This window comes from Erythrolamprus reginae, chromosome 1, assembly GCF_031021105.1.
Source record: "Erythrolamprus reginae isolate rEryReg1 chromosome 1, rEryReg1.hap1, whole genome shotgun sequence".
In the NCBI taxonomy this organism is placed as follows: domain Eukaryota; kingdom Metazoa; phylum Chordata; class Lepidosauria; order Squamata; family Dipsadidae; genus Erythrolamprus; species Erythrolamprus reginae.
Window position 1 is genome coordinate 314,348,240 of NC_091950.1, and position 23,034 is coordinate 314,371,273.

The 23,034-nt window shown below is 36.3% G+C and overlaps 1 protein-coding gene across 1 annotated transcript in view; it reads left to right on the forward strand.

Annotated features, from left to right (window-relative positions):
- The first annotated feature begins 3,843 nt into the window (after positions 1-3,843).
- The window catches only part of PEX7 (peroxisomal biogenesis factor 7), a 60,678-nt gene continuing 41,487 nt past the window's right edge, over positions 3,844-23,034 (forward strand). Inside the window, exons 1-5 of the mRNA XM_070739886.1 lie at positions 3,844-4,167; positions 6,875-6,932; positions 12,237-12,387; positions 14,835-14,912; positions 15,755-15,863. Of these exons, the coding sequence (XP_070595987.1) occupies positions 4,014-4,167; positions 6,875-6,932; positions 12,237-12,387; positions 14,835-14,912; positions 15,755-15,863 (550 nt within the window). The 5' untranslated portion in view covers positions 3,844-4,013. The remainder of the gene's footprint in view (positions 4,168-6,874; positions 6,933-12,236; positions 12,388-14,834; positions 14,913-15,754; positions 15,864-23,034) is intronic.

Genomic DNA, 23,034 nt, shown 5'->3' on the forward strand with positions numbered 1-23,034 from the left:
CTCCTTGTGTTTTGCCCTCCCCAGGTTCCAAAGGCTTCCCTGGAGCCAGGGGAGGGTAAAAACGCCCTCCCCCATCCCCCAGAGACTCTCAGGAAGCCAAAAACGCCCTCCCAGAGCCTCTGTGCAAGCCAAAATTTAGCTGGCTGGCACATACATGCATGGTGGAGCTGAGCTAGGGCAACAGCTCCCACGCCAGCAGATATGGCTCCACATGCCACCTGTGGCACCCATGCCATAGGTTTGCCATCACTGCTATAGGGAGTGCCTCATCCTGCTAAGATATAATGGCTCTTGAGATTTAAAGCTTAGATAAATAGTAGAACTCCACTCTATTGATATTGGCTATAATCACATCTTGATTGTGTTTTCCCTTCCTTCCCTCTTATATGAAATGGAGTCAATACAGGGTCATTTTTTTGGTTTGTTCCTCCTGCTCTCGTTTTCCCAGGCTAAGGTCACTTTTTTTGCTAACAGCTGCTGCTTATTTTCTCCAAGGTGATTTCTATGATTCTTTGCACCATCATATGTGTTACCTTGCCTCAAAAACAGATTTTTTTTCACAATATGCATTTTTCATAATAAATGGGAGTTTCGTCATAAGAGCTTCTCTTCACTTTTTTCTTTGCACAATGTTATATCTGCCTTTTCCTGCCATAAAACAAACATTGCCACTTCTGCCTCCTGAGATAAGATCCCTTGATATAGCTTTAAATGATGTAATTGAAAACCTGAAAATAAAGATGACCAGCTCAGAAACCATAAGGATGATTGCAAGAATAAACATAAAAATATGTTTCATATAAAAAATTTGTTTAAAACTGATGCTTAGAATAACATGTTTGTTTCATGGAAAAGTGAATATCTTCTTTCTTGATCCTGGTGTACAAGGAATGTATGTATGTATGTATATATGTGTGTGTCTAATTTGCCAATGTAACCTAAGAAAATATGCTAAACCATAGTTTAACCATAGCAGGTTATAATGGTCTAGTAGTTCATACTAGGAGTTAGCTACACTTCAGGTAAATAACACACTACATAGTAGAATGACCACTAAAATATATTTATTTTACAAAAAAATAAGGTTTGTTTAGATGTCATAAGATTGCCCAATTTTGCAAAAATTGGTTCCAGTTTAATTTTGTTACCAGTGCACATCCAGGCAGACCTCCCACCCACCGCGCGATTTCGCTTCCCCACATGCTCAGGACCACATTACAAGCCTAAACACAACTGAGGAGCTTCTCAGCTATGCTTTGAACAAAGAATAAAGGTCGGTAAAAAGATTTACTATTGTCAATTAGAGATATGGTCCAGGTGGCTCCACTAATGAAGTGGATATACTGGTTCTCTCTGTGCCTAGGATTTGTATATTTTAATTTTATTTAATTTTAAACACATGCATTGTATAATTGTATGCATTGTTTTGTTACAATGTTGTCTGCCAGACAGAATCATCTTTAGTGATATGGGTTGCCATGTAAATCTGATAAATTAATAAATAACAGATTTGTTGGCCTCTACCCTTTGTGAAATAAGTATGTTACTCTAATAAAATGTTAATAAAGAGCATCTTTATCTAAGTACAGATGGGGATAAAATTTCAGTCTATTGAATTTACCAGTGAGTCTATAAAAGAACAGGAAAGTGATGCTAGTAGCTTTGGTGACAATTCTGTCATCATTACAGTTGGTGAAAATGTATTGATATATTTCTCTATTAAAGTGAATGTTCTATTACTATGCATACTAGTATGCATGAATAGCAGTCTTAATTGTTTATAATCTATTAGTGTAATGTTCTGAATGATGAAAGTATAGTTTCACCAGCAAATTTCTACAATTAAAGATGCATTAACTTTAAAAAAAAACAACCCTATACTATCAAACTGAAGGTTTACAGAAAGAGCAATGAATGAGATCCTTAAAATTTTATTGCAATATGCCTTGACCTTAATTTATTACATATTTGTTTTAAAAGGCCAAAACAAACATTCATTTGTGGTTTTACTTGTTATTTCACCCTTACAGCCTCACTATAACCCATCTCTAATGAAAAGCAATGTAAAATGTTGCAAATTCTCAACAAACATAATGTTACACAAAATACTTAAACAAGTCAAAAAATTGTTAACAGATTAACAGTTGGATAGGATAGGATAGGATATGATAGGATTAGGATAGGATAGAATTCTTTATTGGCCAAGTGCGATTGGACACACAAGAATTTGTCTTTGGTACATATGCTCTCAGTGTACATAAAAGAAAAATACATTTGTCAAGAATCATGAGGTACAAAACTTAATGATTGTCATAAAGGTCAAATATGTAATCAGGAAGCGATCAATAAAAATCTTAAGGATACAAGCAACAAGTTACAGTCATACAGTCATGAGTGGGAGGCAATGGGTGATAGGAACAATGAGAAAAAAATAGAATAGTAGTGCAGACTTAGTAAATAGTTTGGCGGTATTGAGGCAATTATTTGTTTGGCAGAGTGATTGCATTTGGGGAAAAACCTGTTCTTGTGTCTAGTTATCTTTAGTGTGCAGCGCTCTATAGCGACGTTTTGAGGGTAGGAATTGAAACAATTTATGTCCAGGATGCGAGCGGTCAGTATTTTCACTACCCTCTTTTTGATTCATGCAGAATACAAGTCCCCAATGGAAGGCAGGTTGGCAGCATTTTTTTCCTGCAGTTCTGATTATCCCTTGAACAACCTCACTATAACCCATCTTCAATGACAAGCAATGTAAAAAGTTGCAAATTCTCAATGAACACAATGTTACACAAAACGCTTAAACAAGTCAAAGACTTGTTAACAGATTTTAACAGTTGGAAGAGACCTTGTAGGTTATCTAGTCCAACCCCAGCTCAAGCAGGACCCTACACCAATGGTTCTCAACCTGGAAGCTGGGACCCCTTTGGGGGTCGACAGACTGCTTCACAGAGGTCATAGAAACATAGAAGATTGACAGCAGAAAAATACCTCATGGTCCATCGAGTCTGCCCTTATACTATTTGCTGTCTTTTATCTTAGGATGGATATATATTTATCCCAAGCATGTTTAAATTCAGTTACTGTGGATTTACCATGTCTGCTGCAAGTTTCTTCCAAGCATCTACTACCCTTTCAGTAAAATATTTTCTCATGTTGCTTTTGATCTTTCCCCCAACTAACTTCAGATTGTGTCCCCTTGTTCTTGTGTTCACTTTCCTATTAAAAACATTTCCCTCCTGAACCTTATTTAACCCTTTAACATATTTAAATATTTTATTTATTTGTTTGTTTGTTTGTTTGCATGCCACCCCTCTCCGTTTTGACCATGTTCCCCTTTTCTCTTCTGTCCTCCAGACCAGTGTTTCCCAACCTTGGCAACTTGGAGATATCTGGACTTAAACTCCCAGGCTGGGGAATTCTGGGAGTTGAAGTCCAAAGGTCTTCAAGTTGCCAATGTTGGGAAACACTGCTCCGGGCTATACAGATTGAGTTCTATTCTGATGCTTTGGAACATATTTTTACAATCCGACCAATCAGGCATTTACAGTGGGGGAAGTCCAGTCTCTTCTTAAAAGCCTCCAGTGATGAAGCTCTCACAACTTCTGAAGGCAACTTCTGTTCCGTTGGTTGATTGCTCTCAGTCTGAAAATTTAACCTTATTTCCATTTCGTAATGGTTTCTTTCAACCTAACTCATCTTACATAGTTTGAACCAGTAAGGGGGATTTCTGTGCGTTTCTCCTTCTTCGATTCCAATGAAACGGTGAATCGATTTTCTAATGAAAGGCGAGCTGGAACCGGAAGCCCGACTCGCAAGAAGGGCAACTGGGAAGAAAAGCTCGTCGCCCAAAACAAACATGGTGGCGACGGCGACTGTTTCCCTCATCCCCGCCCATACCAAGAGGGAGCGTGGGCCGGCGAAACAAGGAAGGGAGCGGGCGCTTTTGAAGCCGCCCCGCGAGCAACTGCTTCCCCGCGGCCGGGCAGACGAGCTCAGAGCCGGCGGTTGAGGCCATGAGCCGTATCGGCGGCGGCGGCGAAGCGCTAGGGAAGCTCCTGAAGGCGCAGGCCTTCCGTTTGCCAGGCCGCCACGGCTACGCAGTAGAGTTTTCGCCGTACCTGCCGGGGCGTTTGGCCTGCGCTACCTCGCAGTACTACGGGATTGCAGGTGAAGCGGCGGCAGGTGGCGCGTGCGCAGTAGCGGCAGGAGCGGCAGCAATTCTGCAGCCTTGATTCTTTGGTCTCGTCAAAAGGGTGGCTGGAGAGAGAGGAGGACGGACTGTGAGGCAGACTCGCCCTGTAAACGGCAGGGCTACTATAGGCTCCACTCTGTGTAGCCTGTTTGAAGGGCTTCACCTAGATAATGACCCGGTTTGGATAGCAGCCACCGCTCCATTGACCGGCCCTTCTTAGGTTTCACGGATTTTACTTAAATCACTTTGCAAATGCTAGGAATTTTTTGCAGCTTAGATTTAACTGGGCTGATAAGAGTTACAGAAATGCATACGTGCTCCTGGTGGTCCAAAAGTAACTGGGAGTCTTCAAGGATGATGTGTACACTTTAGGGCTGTATATATATTTTTTTTTAATAAAAACCAGTCTAACTCGAGATCACCCGGGGAGGGGGGAGAAGGGCTTGAGAAAGCCACGATTAAACGCTGTACACTATCCTCACGTGGGAAGAGAGGGCTGAGGTTTTCCTGGATGAGAGTGCTATCAGGTTACACCCAGTTGGAACAAGAAAGTAACAAGGAAAAAAAGTTCCCTTCTTTTAAAACAGAAATAAAATTATTATTATTATTATTATTATTATTATTATTATTATTATTATTATTATTATTATTATTATTTAGATTTGTATGCCACCCCTCTCCGAAGACTCGTGGCGGCTCACAACAGTGATAAAACAATGTACAATAACAAATCTAATATTCATGGTTAAAACGGTTTTTGACATGTTCAGTGGAAGAATTTCAGAATAATAATAATAATAATAATAATGATGATGATGATGATGATGATGATGATGATGATGAGTTAGTTGGCCAAATGACTGAATTTTGATCATGTGAACATGGGGATGGTGGAGCAGTCATAAGTGTGAAACGCGATCAAAAGTCACTAGACAAATGGTTGTAAATCGAGGACTACCTATACTGTATTGCACCTAGAAGTGAATTAATTAATTAATTAATTCATTCATTCATTCATTCATTCATTCAAATTTATAAGCCACCCATCCCCTGACAGGCTCAAGACAGAGTACAGCAATAAAACAATATGCAAAAGTAAAAACCCCATTTTTTTTAAAAAAAACACACATTCATACACCTATCATTTGTCACTATTGGCTGGAGCAGAGTGTTGTTGCTCAACGGGCCCCAGGTCTGATGGCAAAGCCATGTTTTTAAGGCCTTTCGGAAGGCCAGGAGGGTGGGGGTGGTGCAAATCTCCACAGGGCACCAACTGCAAAGATAATAAAAATGCTTTAGGAGAGAGGCATTCCCACATATGATATCTGAATGGTGTGCTTAGGCCACAATCCAAAAAGTGGGCAGTATAAGGGGGCTGAAAAGTGGCGGAAATTATTTTTATTGAATTAAAATTAAACAGTTAATATGTCATATATTTAGTCATTTTCTCCCCGTTATGGTGACAACATTTGAATAAGTTCTGGGGACATACATGAAACATTTAGGTTTGCTTGCAACTACAGTATGATGTCTTAGGTTGTGTTTCCAGTTTACATGGAATATGTACACAATTATCTATCCAGTACAGTTACACAATTATATGATAGTCATTAAAACTATATGTCACTCCTTTACCCCAGTATCTTGCAGACCAGATACTGCAAGAATTCCAGACATGCTACTTTATTGTTGTGATTATAAAACAGGCTCTTGAAAGTCAGTCAGTTTCCCTCTGCCTTCTCTTTCATCAAACAGAATCCAAGTGGGCTTATTTTGAGTTTCTTTCTCATTATTTTCACATTTCCAGGACTCATTTGCTGTTTCTTTTCACTTAACTATTCGACCATTCCTTCCAAAAGGTCATCTCAACATTATATCTGAAGTTAATTGTGACCATTATAGTTTTGTACCCTAAAGTCAAAAATCTCTTCAAACATTTATTTGAAAGTGCTTCCTACTTCCTTTTCCCATCTGAAGCTTTCAAAATGCTTCTTGAAATGTACAACTTTGAAGGCAGTAAAAAGTAATACAGATTCTGCTTAACAATCCATGCTCTAGAGATGTATTTTTATATTTAGTTTCTGGAGGCTTATTAACTGTAAAATTCATCAGAGTGTATCTTCTACATCTTTTGGAAAAAGAAAATGGCAGAGCACATAATTTGTGTATAACATCTTCCGTTAAAATAATTAAATATTAAGTGATGAAAAAAACCTCTCATACCCTGAAAAGCACTGTCAGTCAGAGTAGCAATTCTATGTTAAGTAGATATAATTTGACTAGGCTGTAAGGTACCCTGTTTTCCCCAAAATAAGACATCCCCACATAATTAGCCCTATCAGGCTTTTGAGTGCATGGCAATAAGGCCAAGCGCTTATTTCAGGGTTCAAAAAAATATAAGATAGGGTCTTTTTTCAGGGAAATATGGTAGGCGTAAGTGTTTGTATAAGGGTTCCCAAAATTTAGCAGTTTTCAAGAAGTTTACTCTAATTTAGTCTGCATTATACTATAAACTAGCACGGGTTGGATGTGTCATGCGCAGGCCTCACACCCACTGACTCCTCAAAGACAAAAAAAAAATTGCAATACTGTACGTCGCAATATGTCATGTGACATGATCGAGTTTGAGCTTGTATTGTAAACCATTGTTTTCAGTGTTGTTTTTATTGTCTTCAATTTTAGGTTGCGGAACTCTAGTAGTATTGGAACAAAATGAAGTTGGACTTCATCTTTTCAGGAGGTATTTGTTCCCCCCCCCTCCATAATATAAATAATTATTGCATAATCTTCTGTTTTCGGAATTAGATATTCTGATGCAGTTTTATAAAACAGTGTAACTGTATCAAAAGCACTTAGATTGTTAAATTCTTGTGTGTTGATTTAATAGAGGAGTAGTTCTGACCCGGCCTTCTCAGAAGCAAGAAACAGACTCCCCGCAAAGAAAAACTCCTTTTTAATTACGCATTGGAAATTAACTGCATTCAGAAGCCAAGAGTTAACTGAAGCAAAAGTCCTTCTCAGCTCATTATGATAAATGCAAGGCTTGAGCTCCCAGCTGGAAGGCTGCAAATTAAGTCAGACAGTCTTTGTTGTACATCTGTTAGGACAGCGTTTTCCAACCTTGGCAACTTGAAGATATTTGGACTTCAATTCCCAGAATTCCCCAGCCAGCAAATGCTGGCTGGGGAATTCTGGGAGTTGAAGTCCAGATATCTTCAAGTTGCCAAGGTTGGAAAACACTGTGTTAGGAAACACACAAGGAGCACACAACCACACCTTCCTTTTCCTCCTATTTATTCCCCAGCCAGAGAGGGGGGCAGTCAGCATCCACGTTTGTTTTGCTTCCCAAGCTGGCTCATTGTCCTCTGTTGTTCACCTCTCCTAACTGCTCTGTGCATATGCACATCTGGAACAGGCCCCAGATGTTCCAAATCCTCACTCATCTCTGACTCAAAAGGCACCTGCCTGTCTGGCTCAAAAATGCAGAATGGCCCTGGCTCTATCTCTGCATCCAACACCGAGTATCCATCAGAGCCTTCCCTGGGCTCCAGAACTGGGCCAAGGTCTTCCCCAACCTCCTCATTGTCCGAGTCTGCTGCCAGTCACAACAGTATTATTGAATAAAAAGGGGTTGAATGAATCATTGACAATAGAACAGTTCAGAATCTTTAAAGCCTCAAGGAAACCTATTGACTTTATATTTAGGAACTGAGAACTTATTTATTTATTTATTTATTTATTCATTCATTCATTCATTCATTCATTCATTTATTTATTTATTTAGATTTGTATGCTGCCCCTCTCCGCAGACTCGGGGCGGCTCACAACAAAGTGCAAAAAACAATTTATAACAAATCTAAATTTATACTAAAAACATTTTAAAAAATCCCATTTTCTAAACTCACATACATACACACATACCATTCATAAATTATATATGCCCGGGGGAGATGTCTTAGTTCCCCCATGCCTGACGACACAGGTGGGTCTTAAGGAGCTTACGGAAGGCAAGGAGGATAGGGGCAGTTCTAATCTCCGGGGGGAGTTGGTTCCAGAGGGCTGGGGCCGCCACAGAGAAGGCTCTTCCCCTGGGGCCTGCCAACCGACATTGTTTAGTTGACGGGACCCGGAGAAGGCCCACTCTGTGGGACCTAATCAGTCGCTGGGATTCTTGCGGCAGGAGGCGGTCTCGGAGATATTCTGGTCCAGTGCCATGAAGGGCTTTAAAGGTCATAACCAACACTTTGAATTGTGACCGGAAGTTGATCGGCAACCAATGCAGACTGCGGAGTGTTGGTGAAACATGGGCATACCTAAACAAGTAGAATTTTTTAAAGATGCAACAGATTTATACCTACTAAATTTTATTCTGTTTAGTAGTTTACTGCAATCTTGGAAAATTACTAATGCGTACATTTTTGTTACGCACGGAAATATTCACATTTTTGTCAGCTCCAAATTTTGCCTCAAACCTCAATGGTGAGATAGTCCAATTGGTCTTGGGGCCCAAATATGAATGTTAATTCAGAAATCCTCATGTCTTTTTTATTTTTAACATAAATTTCTTTATAAGACAGAATTCTTTCTATAAAATAGAATTCTTTCAACCGGGAAATATTGAAACAGGAGGGAATGTAGTTTTTTTCTAGTTTTTCAAGGACTTTCTGATTACAGCATATTATTTTGGTGAAATTTATTGTAAAACAATTTGGAGGATGTTATGGAGTGGTTTTTTTTAATTATTCAAAGACAGTAAACACCTACCAAACTTTTGAAAGTACAGTATTACTTGCTGATTTAGAAATACTAGGAATGTCTCTTATCTTAACAGTGTTGGTGTTAATGTTAAAAAAAGAAACAATAATTTTAAATGTCTCTTCATTTTCTGTTATTTACATTTATCCTTTCTTGTAGAGGGATGTATATAGCACACACACCCAAAAACCATAAAACAAAAGTCAACTGAGGACAGAAAAAGGAAATTGAACCACTTCCCCACTTTCCAAAAGTGAAGGTTTTTCTTTCATAAAAACATTGCACATGAAACTTGCCTACATTGATTCTACAAAAGGGCAAAAGAAAATCCTACAATGTTAAATTATACTAAAAAATAAAAACTGTCAGCAATTATTTAAAGAAAAATCTGGATTCAATTCTCTGTATCTCTTATGTTTAGTAGTTACGGGGATGTATAAAACTGACTGCCCTCATAATGTCCTTCTGCAAAACGATAGGCATTTAGAAGATAGGAACTTGATTCTGCAGTAAACAAAGTGGATGCACATTCCCATCAACTTGTGTTATCAATCAATGCTTCTGAGTTGGGTTGAGTTCTTAGCTTTGGCAATGTAGCTCCCTTTACTGCGTTGCACATGACCATATGCTCAAATTGAGATCTGAAATTATAATGACAAAACTACTCCGATAACATTTAGGCAGATATTCTCTTCATTAAAATTTGAAGGGTTTTTTTCCATCAAATAATCTGAAAGTGAAATAGCTAACCGCTGGTAGGACATTTCTAACTACAGATCCATAGCTTGTTTGCCAACAGCATACAAGCTAATTTACATCGCCATTTTAGCAAAATATTTTTTTCTTTCCCCTCCCTCCCCCATCCCCGTTCTGGGAAGTGTTAAATATCTCTATTTATTAATATTTATAAACTATCATCATTTATATTAACAAAAATCACTACATTCTTTCAAATTCTTTTATACTATTTTTAAAGCTAAACATTTCTCTAAAAATTTTATCTTTATAACTAAAATCAATTCCAACGTATCTTTTAAACTGCCCTTTAGCATACAGTATATACTTTTACATTCACTTTCAGTAATACTTTGCAAAATTTAGGAATTACTCAAGCATTATATATAAAAGAAAAGAAAAAGAATAACCAATTTTCAGTCCCATTTTATAAGCACAAAAGAATGCATTGAACTTTCTTTTAATTACTAGAATCAAACCAATAGAAAATCCATCCTTACTTCATTTAGCTTATTAAATTTAATTCACTCCTTCCAGCTAGTTCTCATGAAATAAAATAGTTTTCTTCCTTTGAATATCTATTAAATAAATACAAACTTCTTTTTTTCTCAAGAGATTCTCCAATATGATTTTTGAAAAAATATGTTGACATTGTCAGTCTCCATTTTATTTTTGAAGTGGAAATCCCAAACATATTCTCTTAAGGATCATAGTTTTTAGTTTCCTTATTTCAGTTGCTCTGGGGGACTTAATATTGTAATGGGCTTGTAATTAAATCATCTTCATAATAGGCACTGTTCACATCAGATTTATATTCCAGTTAGGTTCTTTTTATTGTCAAATACAGTACTTATGCAAAAGTAGCTTCAATGATTTGATAACCTTCTGTGCTTGGTTGTATCTCTGAATTACTCATCTCTCTTACTTCAGTAATTTGTTCCTTTTGCTCCTCTTTCGTGATATTTTTTTGAACCTAGTTGATCTATAAAGTGAATTGTTTTGTTTAAATATTCCTTCAAAATAATTTTTGCAATTTTTGTCTGGTTGTGGTGCTTTCTTCTTATATTGCTTCATCTTCTTCTGTTCTTCAGCTCCATCTTGTGGTCAAAGAAAATACATATTTTTAAAAAAAGCTTTTTATAGATGAACTACTCCTGGCCAATTAAACCTCCATTAAAATTGGAAGATTTCAGCTTCCCATAACAAAAAATCCAAAAGTGCAAATTGTAACTCCCAATGTCAAATAAAAGTGAAAAATTCATGAAAATGTCAAATAAAAGTGAAAAATTCATGAAAATGAAGATATTAAAGATATTAAACCACAACTTTTCAATTTTTATGTTTCTACATCAAAATAAGAAAGAAAAAAGTATTCCAAACTTCTTTATTTTAGCTCACCTCTGCCAACCCTCCTTCTTTGTTCAATAATAACAATAATCCAAAAATGGTGTAGATCTTCAAAAAGGTTAAACAGACTGTAACTGAATTAGTAAAGGTAATAAGCAAAGTATTTAAGAAGCAAAAGGCGTGATTAATTGTCCATTTGAAATATAAATTCCAAAACACTTACCGGTACCTTTTTTTTTTGCAATGAAGTGGTTACAGCCCCACCTCCCAGCTTATGGAAAATTTATCTAACTACTTCCAAGTACTGGTTCAGAGGCTCCTTGCAAACTGTCACTTTATGGATAATGTTATGGTGGTGATTCATGGAGAAGAGAGTCATTAAACTTAAGAAACTCTGTTCCCAATATATGTACATTGAAAAAGTTTTGGTCAGTTGGCCATTTCATTGGATGCCTTGCAAATCAAATCTACAGCTATTTGAAAAGAAATGATTTACTCCCTGTAAAAAAAGGATTCTGCAAAAATTTGAGAGGACTGGAGGAGTAAGGTATTGATCAACAAATTGGTTTTAAAGAATTTGAGAAAAAGTACACATTTCTCAAAGTACATATCTCAAAAATTATTGAGTTAATACAACATTCAACCATATATGAATAATTCAATGAAGTTTTGGTGATCAAAGTTGATTACTAATAGAGAAGAATTAGAAATTGATATCAAATGTGGAATTTTCCAAGCTGACTCATTATCTCGTTATACATCAATGGCTCCACTGACAATAAGCTTGAACAAGACAAACTGTGGATATGAATTTCATGAAAAGTTAGATCTGTTTATTTCTAGCAGACTTAATTTTTAAAACGCTGAACGTTAAAAGCGTGTCATTAAACTCCCCCTTCCCCCGTACATTCATTGTTTAAACAAGAAGCTCAGGGTTGAATATGTGAAGATTCCTGTCTTTTCATAATTTCTATATGAGTTAAGCTGAGTGATTATAGCTCAGTGAAATGTTATGAACAAAAATTTCATTCCAGGTTCCTCCCAGGCCAATATCATCATATTTTTCGTGTGAGATGTAAATGTTTGTTTTGAGATTGTGCTGGGGTGAACCTAGTCATTATATAAAATTTTGTATCATTAAATAGTACCCAGTTATATTATATGATATATTCTTGTCATGAATTTATATATTCACTTTTGCTTTTAGTTTTGACTGGAATGATGGTCTATTTGATGTGACGTGGAGTGAAAACAATGAACATGTGCTGGTCACGTCGAGTGGAGATGGATCTTTGCAAATCTGGGATACAGAAAAACCTGCAGGTCCTTTGCAGGTCTATAAAGAACACACTCAAGAGGTATAATTAAATATTGACACTTTTCCCTAGAACAAGATAGACTTCAAAAGGAATCATTTTGTTGTTTAATCAATAAAACAGCAGTTGAAGTTTAGAAATAATAGAACCTTCCTTCACTTCTATGAATTGTGATTGAATAATTGCTCTGATTTATTTTGATATTGCTTTTGTTCATTTCTTCTGTTTATCTTTTTTATTAAAATGTTTCAAAAAAAGAATAAAAACTATTGGAGAAAATTAATGGCATTTTGAAAAACAAACAAGCAGAATTTCTTTTGAAACTTGCAATATTCTGTACAGCAGAATATTCTGTACAAATCTTGCATCTCTGTTTGAATAGCCATTTTGTATCATTGAGATCAATAGAAATGATTTTTGAGTATTATGTAACATAATGATTCTGTTAGTCTATTGTGAAAAAATGGAAATATTTTTTTTGTATTTTTCTTTAACTATAGAAACATTTCAAAAGGTTGTTTTATCTAGAAATTACGCTATTTTTTCTTTTGCCAGGAAGATTGTAGTATTTTTAAATTGTATGGTCCTCTGCCATATAAAATAAATTATTTATTATTGGTTCTCCTATAGATAACTTTCTGTACTCTGCAAAATTTGTAGATTTATCACTTTGTAGAACTGTGCTGATTCTTTCCCCCCTAAGAGAAGCTAACATAAAAATGTTTTTATTGTCTTTGTAGCAAAGTTAGAATCTTAAAATAGCTAAAATTTGAAGCAATCCAATTCTCTGGAAGTCTGCAAAATGTTTTGAGACCAATTGTTCTAACTTCATAAATTTCATAATTCTAAGGGTAGACTACTGTTGGTGAGATTTCAGTAGTCTCTTTCTACATTGGAATATCTTTTGTCATTCTGTGATAGCAGTAGGGCATTTCAAAGTCCAGTTTAATTAGACTCAAGCATTTCACACATTTCTTGCCTTCTATTTTCTTACTTACAGGCTGCACATTATGAAAAATTTTAAAAGCCAGTTTATGGGATTTCCTCCACGTGGCAGCTTTTTGTTTCAACCAGCACCAAAGCTGTTGCTTTTTCCCCACTAAAAAGTATATAAGTCTAAATCAACTCCTAATCAATTGAGGAGTTAGTTGTTGGGTGGCATATAAATCAAATAAATGAATAAATAAATAAACTTTAAACAGTATAAGTATTTGAGCTGGTTCCTGTCCTACCGTGACTATGTTAAACAAGAGTCATATATTCTGTAGGAGTGTTTTGTTGCAACTCATCAAAGTTAGCTCTTAACAAGAAGAGGTTCACAAGCAATGGGTGCTGTCAGGCTTTTGCTTTATTAGTATTTTGAGATATATGTTCGGTTGTTGAAAATGAAATATTCTGACTCCTGTACATCATTGGTAGTTTTGTTTTATAGTCATGGTTTATTAATTGATCATTCTATTGTTGTATCTAAGAAAATAAAATAAAGGTAAAGAAACAGAATCTAGTCCCAGGGTAAAAGAGTAATGTTTTGTTTTGGGCAGCCTAGTTGATTGATAAAATGGTCATCTAGTCTGACCATCCTTGGACAATAGTCCTGCACATAGTGTTTCAGTATCAGCCTTTGAACAATATATTTAAAAAGCTGTCACACCATACTAGAAATAATTGGATCCTTTTTTGGAAGCCACGTTAATTCTTTTAGTAAAGTTAAAAATAACCCTTGGGGTTGTGTAATTTTTTCGTGCTACACCAGTTGTAAATGTGTATCTGAACTGGGTATTTCTAGTGCTAACCTAGCTTTTATAACAAGGACTGTGGTTTTCTCCTGGAGATTATCTACTTTGCACAGTGGATGGAGTACTTGAAAAATAGAAAAGAAATGTGCAAATCCATAGCTGGGTAGAAAATAAGAGTGAGCAGTGTTTGGATCAATGCTTTTAAAAACTATAATTGAAGAAGTAGCAAGCAATAAAATAGATTCTTCTGAGCAAAAAAACCCAATCTTGAAATATTATCGAAAACCACAGTTGACTGGGTCTTAATTTTTTATCTTAGGAAGAAAAAGTGAAGGTAAAGACTACAGCTATTATACACTGCAATCAATGAAAGGATGTACCAACCAGCCACACACATATTGCCTTCATAGACACACAAACACATACATACTATGTATATACAAATATATTTGAGTATAAATACACATGCATGCACAAACATTTTTATGTCTCACAATCATATAGCTAATAAATTATTGTGTACCTTTATAAATTGTGGATTATTAATATGCATATATATTAAAAAAGAAGCATTTTATTTTTGATTATTGGTTTTCATTTTGTCAGTCTTGAACCTTGATATATAGCGTATCTTCCTCTTACACAGAATATTCAGTATATTGGATATCTATTCAGTAGCAGAACAGGAAATATGCTCTATTTATGGCTTATCCAATATGTGCTAATAAGCTAAAATATATCTAATATTTACAGGTCTATAGTGTTGACTGGAGTCAAACCAGAGGAGATCAGTTAATAGTATCTGGATCATGGGACCAAACAGCAAAATTGGTATGTACGTACTGTGAGTTACTTAATTTGCATATTAGTTTGAAATTCTAAAATAATATTTTCAAAAGAACTTCTTTTCTTTTACTGATCAGATTTGCTTTCTTTTGTTTAAATTAATATTAGTTGAAAATGAGATAAAGTGTGAAATCTAGTTGTTTTTATAATTACAATATTTCATGAGTTAATTTGATCAAGTGGAAGAGTCATGGGATTTATTTCTTTCCATAACAAAACTGCAAATTGATCAAGACTTGCATATGTGACTGTTCTTTAAAATATTATTCCACAGCAGCTGATAGTTGAAAGTAGAGGTAGCCTTTGAGTTATGACTAGTCGCTGAGTGACCAATCTAAGTTCTAATAGGCACTGGAAAAGCTACTTACAACCCAGTCCCCCCCAATCATGTCTACATTTCTGAGTGTTTATTTCTATTTCTGTCATAGAGAGAAAGGGAGGGAGAGAGAGGGAGAGAGAGAAAGAAAGGGAGGGAGGGAGGAAGGGAAAGGGAGAGAGATGCATATAAATTTAAATAATAATAATAATAATCATCATCATCATCTCTCAGGTTTTAAAATGAAAAGCAAACCAGAGAGACAGCTAATTTTCAGAAAGGCATAAATTGAAACTCATACACATTTTGACAAATTTTAGATACACATTTTTACACCGGGAAATAATTTTATGGGAAAGCAATATGTTTGTTTCATGACAATAATTGCTTATACTTTGCTTGGGTTTTTGTTTTGTTTTTAAATAAGGTCACTTTGATCATCTCCAACCTAGGAGCTATATCCTGAAAGTAGGTATACCAATTAATCTTTATTTGTTTACATTTTGTCTAGTGGGATCCTGAAGTGGGACGGCCTTTACGCACCTTCGTAGGCCATGAAGGTGTCATTTATAGCACCATATGGTCTCCACATGTCCCTGGCTGCTTTGCCTCTACCTCAGGTAAATGCTGCAATTTCTATTTATTTGTAGTAGCAGCAGCACTCTAATTACATTTGATTGTTCTAAAATTCCGTCCAGCAGATGGTGGTATAAATTTAAATAAATAGCGAAAGAAACGTAGAATGTGTAGCTATAATTAAAGAGCAGGCTCAGTTGTTATCTTTTAACTACACATATCTGGCCTCTCTACATGGATCAGCAACTGCTTTAATCAAGTGAATCAATAGCAGTTTTTCATGCTGTCATTTCATCTCTGGCACTTTTTACTGCCTTGCCAACTTTCTTTCCCCTTCCTAGCTGATACAGCATTACAGGGTTGTAAATTTCTGAATGGGTGTCTTTTATCCAATACCTTCATGTCTTTATGAACAGTATTCAAGTCATTTCATTTCCTGAAAAATGTAGCTCAACCGTCCTTTTGGGAGCATATTATCATAAGGATTATGCCTTTGAATTTGAAGGCACAAATGTTATATGGAACCTGTAGGTTTATTTATTTTATTTTATTTTATTTATTTATTTATTTTGTCCATTACATAATACACATTGTAGAGAATAGATATGTAATAATAATAATAATAATAATAAAAGGCCCCTCAGGCAGAGAATGAGGGGATATTCAAAGGGGAAGTTGTCGTAAATGTCACCAAACCATCAAGTGCAGTTAGTAGAAATAAAAAGAGGACACATTTTCTTGTGGGTGATTCGACTGTTAGAGGTGTTGATTTGGGACAGAGTAAGGACGTGGTGAAGGTGCTGAGGTGTCTCCCAGGGGCCACTGCCAGCAGGGACAGGAGGCGGATTACAAACATTGTTAAGGCTGTGAGTAGAGGTAATAACATTGATGTGGTGGTGCATCTTGGCACCAATGATTTGTCCCAGAGAAATGTCAATGTAGTAAAAAGAGATTTTCAATGTCTAAGTGTGGAGCTGGGTAAAATAACAGATTCAGTGACTTTCTCAGAGGTGTTACCGGTTTGTGGCCAAGAGGATAAAACAACGTGTATCAGAGAGTTTAATGTGTGGTTAAGGCAGTGGTGTAAAGCTGAAGGTTTTGGCTATGTAAGTCATGATGTCAGTAGGTGGTCTAATAGGGAGTTGTTTAAGAGGGATGGTTTGCATCCATCATACAGAGGTACCCAGGTACTCGGTGAGGAATTCAGAACTTTTTTGGACAGGCATTTAAACTAGGTAAAGGGGACAGAGATGTAACTGATGTGGGTGATTTCTGTCCCCGACCAATGAGGATAAAGCAGTTTTTGGAAGCTTATGAAAAGGGAGCTGCAAATAAAATAGATGTAGTTGTTGATGATAAGGGGCAAACTAATAATGAAAATAATGTTCTTCGGGTAATGTGCACGAATGCTCGAAGCTTGAGCAACAAGCTCTGTGAATTAATGGCCATAATATCTAGAGATAATTTGGACCTGGTTGCCATAACTGAGACATGGTTTAAGGATTCTAATGAATGGGAAATATCCATACCAGGATATCCACTGTATAGGAAGGATAGAATAGAGAGAAGGGGAGGTGGAGTAGCCATTTATATTAAAGAAAGTCTAAAAACAACACTAATTCAAAATACATGTCAAGATCTAGAGACTCTCTGGATTTGCATGCAAAATAAAGAAGGTTCTGTCATTAGAATTGGGGTGATCTATAGGCCTCCAGGGCAATCCGAGGAATATGACAACAAGATGGTGGATGAAATTACCCAAATGGCACTAAAGGGAGATATTGTGGTTATGGGTGATTTCAACATGCCTGATGTTGACTGGAATATCCCCAGTGCCCTTACATGCAAAAGTAAGAATACAGTAGTACCTCTAGATACGAGCTGCTCCACATGCGAGTATTCCAAGTTACGAGCTGAGACGCGAGCAAAATTTCTGCTCGACACCCGAGCTTAAATTCGGGATACGAGCTGAGCGTCCACTAGGTGGCGCAAGAATTCCACTTTTTCCAGTTATCTCGGCGCGAAAAGCCAAATCTAAATGTATTTATTCGAGATACAAATTGATCAACATACGAGCTCGGCTCTGGCACGAATTAAACTCGTATGTCGAGGTACCACTGTATAGTAGAGGCCTGTACAGGAGCAGCTCTGGCACAGCTGGTTAAGACACCAACTAGAGGGGAGAATATTCTAGATTTAGTTTTTACGAATGGGAATTGGGTTTCAGAGGTCAAGGTGGGAGAAAATTTAGGTTGCAGTGACCATCTATGTTTGTGGTTTGATGTAAAAACTCATTGTGAGCAATCCTATAATGCAACCAAAGTATTGGATTTCAGAAAAACAAATTTTAATGCAATGGGGGAATATTTAGATAATTAATTAAAGGGGAGGGATAAAATGGCAGGAGCGAGCACCCAGTGGACTGTATTTTAAAAGGCCATCTTAAAAGCCACTGGACTGTATGTAAGACAAATAACTAAAGGTAAAAGGAAGAAGAAACCGCTATGGTTTAGCAATGATGTAAGGGCTATAGTCAATGAAAAAAAGGCTGCCTATAGGAGGTATAAAGAGTCTGGAAGTATAGCTGATAAGGAGGTGTATAAAATGAGACAGAAGGAGGCGAAACAGATAATATATGCTGCTAAAGCCTCAAAAGAGGAAGAAATTGCCAAATCTGTAAAGAAGGGGGATAAAACCTTCTTCAGATATATTAGTGATAAGAAGAAGAAAAACTGCGGCATCACGAAGCTTAGTACCGGGAATAATACATGCATTAATGGGAATAAGGAGATCGCTGACCATTTCAATAGCTACTTCTGTTCAGTTTTCTCATAAGACACCTTACAAAATAATACTATAGAGGGATATAGCATTGCTTCCAGCTGTACGGATTCAGCTCCCGTGATCTTAGAAGCCGATGTCTTAGAAGAACTTGAACGATTAAAGATAAATAAGGCAATGGGTCCAGATGGCATCCACCCCAGAGTTCTTAAAGAACTCAGATCTGTCATTGCTACCCGCCTGACTGATTTGTTTAACCAATCCTTGTTAACAGGAGATGTTCCTGAGGATTGGAGAATGGCCAGTGTTGTGCCTATCCACAAGAAGGGCAGTAGAAAAGAAGCTGGTAACTACAGGCCAGTTAGCTTGACATCAGTTGTAGTTAAAATGATGGAGACTCTACTCAAAAAGAGGATAAATCAGCACCTAAAAAACAATAACTTATTGGACCCAAATCAGCATGGCTTTACTGAAGGCAAATCATGTCAGACTAATCTCATTGATTTCTTTGACTATGTCACAAAGGTGTTGGATGAAGGTGGTGCCATGGATATTGCCTACCTGGACTTCAGCAAAGCCTTTGATACGGTTCCACATAAAGAGCTGATAGATAAATTAGTGAAGATTGGACTTAATCCCTGGATAGTTCAATGGATTTGCAGCTGGCTGAAGCGTAGACATCAGAGAGTTATTGTTAATGGAGAGTATTCTGAGCAGAGTCAGGTTACAAGCGGTGTGCCACAAGGTCTGTTCTGGGTCCTATTCTTTTTAATATGTTTGTGAGTGACATAGGGGAAGGTTTGGTAGGGAAGGTTTGCCTATTTGCCGATGACTCTAAAGTGCAATAGGGTTGCCTATTTGCCGATGACTCTAAAGTGCAATAGGGTTGATATTCCTGGAGGCGTCTGTAATATGGTAAATGATTTAGCTTTACTAGATAAATGGTCAAAGCAATGGAAACTGCAGTTTAATGTTTCCAAATGTAAAATAATGCACTTGGGGAAAAGGAATCCTCAATCTGAGTATTGTATTGGCAGTTCTGTGTTAGCAAATACAGTACTTCAAAAGAAAAGGATTTAGGGGTAGTGATTTCTGACAGTCTCAAAATGGGTGAACAGTGCAGTCAGGCGGTAGGGAAAGCAAGTAGGGTGATTGGCTGCATAGCTAGAAGTATAACAAGCAGGAAGAGGGAGATTATGATCCCGCTATATAGAATGCTGGTGAGACCACATTTGGAATACTGTGTTCAGTTCTGGAGACCTCACCTACAAAAAGATATTGACAAAATTGAACGGGTCCAAAGATGGGCTACAAGAATGGTGGAAGGTCTTAAGTATAAAACGTATCAGGAAAGACTTAATGAACTCAATCTGTATAGTCTGGAGGACAGAAGGAAAAGGGGGGACATGATTGAAACATTTAAATATATTAAAGGGTTAAATAAGGTCCAGGAGGGAAGTGTTTTTAATAGGAAAGTGAACACAAGAACAAGGGGACACAATCTGAAGTTAGTTGGGGGTAAGATCAAAAGCAACATGAGAAAATATTATTTTACTGAAAGAGTAGTAGATCCTTGGAACAAACTTCCAGCAGACGTGGTTGATAAATCCACAGTAACTGAATTTAAACATGCCTGGGATAAACATATATCCATCCTAAGATAAAATACAGAAAATAGTATAAGGGCAGACTAGATGGACCATGGGGTCTTTTTCTGCCGTCAGACTTCTATGTTTCTATGTTTCTATAAATAAAGAAAAGAATAGAAGAAAAGATATAAAAGTATAGGTGAACATATTTGAAAGGAAGAAAAGATAAATGAGATAAGGAGAGACAATTGGACAGGGGATGGAAGGCACACTGGTGCACTTATGCACGCCCCTTAGTTTTGTTGTGTAGTTTTAGACCGCAGCTCCTGGAAGTAGTAGAGCTGCACATGTATTGGTCATACTGTGATTTGAAACATTTACCTGGCTATTTAGTCACAAATAAACATTGTTTATTGTAATGTGGTAGCAATAATACTGGATCCAGGGATAAATGCTTTTCAGGTGTTTGGATGGCAGTAGTCATAAATCACAGCATGATCAATCACCGGGGATTTGGAACTTGATATCCAGGTTACTAACCTCTTTTACACAAATTGTGCTTTTTAAATGTAGGGGGTTGAATGTTAGAGGAGGATTGGGGACACCAAACTTCACATTTATATTTTACTATAGTTTGTTCTCATTTAGTGACTGTTCACAGTTATGATGGTGGTGAACACATAACCTTGAGACCAGACTTTCCATTTATAACCTTTGCAGGTCTGTAAAGCAAAGGAAAGTCAAACTCACATTTTCACTTAGTGGCCACTTCAGCCAAGCAACTGAGTTTTATTATCATCATTAAATGAGGACTTCCTGTACAGTCAAATATTTAAATGGTTTTGAGTCATTCACTATTTGTCAGGTAAAACTACTTTAGCAGGGATATTGTTTAGAAAATAAAATGGAAGAAACGTTGCAATTTAAAAATGCAATGAATATATTGCAACAAATAAATCAAACAGCTGTGAAAGATGTGTTTATCCCATTGCAAAAATGGTGGGGGCTGGATTCAAATTTGAGTAAGTGGCTCCTTCTAGCTAGGCTTGGTTAACAAAGTAAAATATAAAACCATTGTTTTATCTTGCTTTAATTTCCTATGATTAAAGCTAATTTCTAAACTAAAAGAGAAAGAGCTTGCTCTCCTCTTACATTGAGTAATAAAAAAAAGGGAGCGAATACAAAAGCCTGAGGCTGAAGTGCTGGGCCTCTGAACTGCCTTTATTTATTCCCATCTAATGAATTAATCATTGTCAGCATGTTTAATTTTAAAATAATCAACAGGATCAGGTTTTGGAAAGAGTTCAGTGTGTATTATGAGTGTTTTGTTTTTACAATTCAGCAGGTTGTAGAGCTTCTTTATCAGTGGAAGCGGTATAATAGCTCTGTCTCTTTGATTAGTAGCAGCATGATCATTTTTGTATTTTTAAAAGAGAGGTCAGTCGAGTGTTTCTTTCAAATGTAATGCCATTTAACACTTTGGTAATGCACCTACTTTGAACATGATGACTTGGAACTGAGTTCTCATTGCTTTCAATCTTTTTGCTTGTTTCTTTGAAGTGCAGGCAATGTGCGTATTGTTCTACTTCTTAATAATATACAGATCATTTTTATTTTGAGAGGAAGGTTGTACGGTAAAAGTCTCTGAGATTACAACTTTGGCAGAACACTCGCAGCCTCAAAATCTTGTTAGTGAGCTTAGTTCTCTTTGGGATAACTGCCTGCTGCTTTTATCATAAGGATTTTGTATTGTTTATCACATTTGTATTATTCAACAGATTCAGCAAGTTACATTATTTTACTTTTAGATAATAAGCCATTGTCTAGAAAAGTGTTACCTCCTGCTGGTGACCTAGAGTCTTCCTATCAGTTTTAATTTTCAGCTTCCCAACTAATCCCATTTCTACATAATTCTTAAGCTCTGTGAATTTTCTACTTATCCATTTATGCTCTAAAAACATTTAAGTTGGCTGAGATATCTGTTGTGCATATGAGATATTATGTACGATAATTAGATTTTACATATGTAAAATAGAAAAGTGAATGTGTGTTTATTAGATATGTATTACATGATACAGACATACATGAAATGCATAAATTGTGCATTGTTGTTATAGTAATAATGAGGAAAAAATATCTATGTTGCAGAAATGAGAATAAACTGAATATCTACACCAACATTAATAAATTGTCTACACCATAAATACTGTAATCTACACCAACATTAATAAATTGATTTGTGAACCGCCCTGAGTCCACGTAGAGGAGCGGCATAAAAATCCAATAAATAAATAAAATAAATAAATAAAGGAGACAAAAATCTGCTCGGGTGTAAAGAAAAAACGAAATCATTGCTTTTTTTGCCCATATTAATTTGAACATTTTTGTTTAAAACTTTGAATAATGGAATAGTCATGCTGATTTACTATTTTTTTCCTCGTTCGACAGCTTCTTTAATATTTAACCAGGTGGATCTTTTTTTACAAATATTATCAGAAAAATAAAATTAAGTGCATTGTCGAATCTCATAAGATTTAAAGATTTTTGCTGTTTTGTAACCTTGGTATTCCATGCCAGTACTTACTGCCCTGGCCATAGGGGTTTTTTTGGAACAAGAATGTGTTCAGTTTGGCTGAGCTACAAAAGGCTTTTAAGGTTTTGCTGTACCTTGCAGTACAGAACTACTGACTGAATTAATAGAGCAACTCAGCTTTAACAATTCTACTTTGAGAATATGTTACTTTGATAAATATAGCAGCAAATACTGTATCTTTTGAATTACAGGTCCTAAGTTAAATTAATTTTAATTATAAGACATTAAAAGGTCGAATTGTGGTCAAATTAT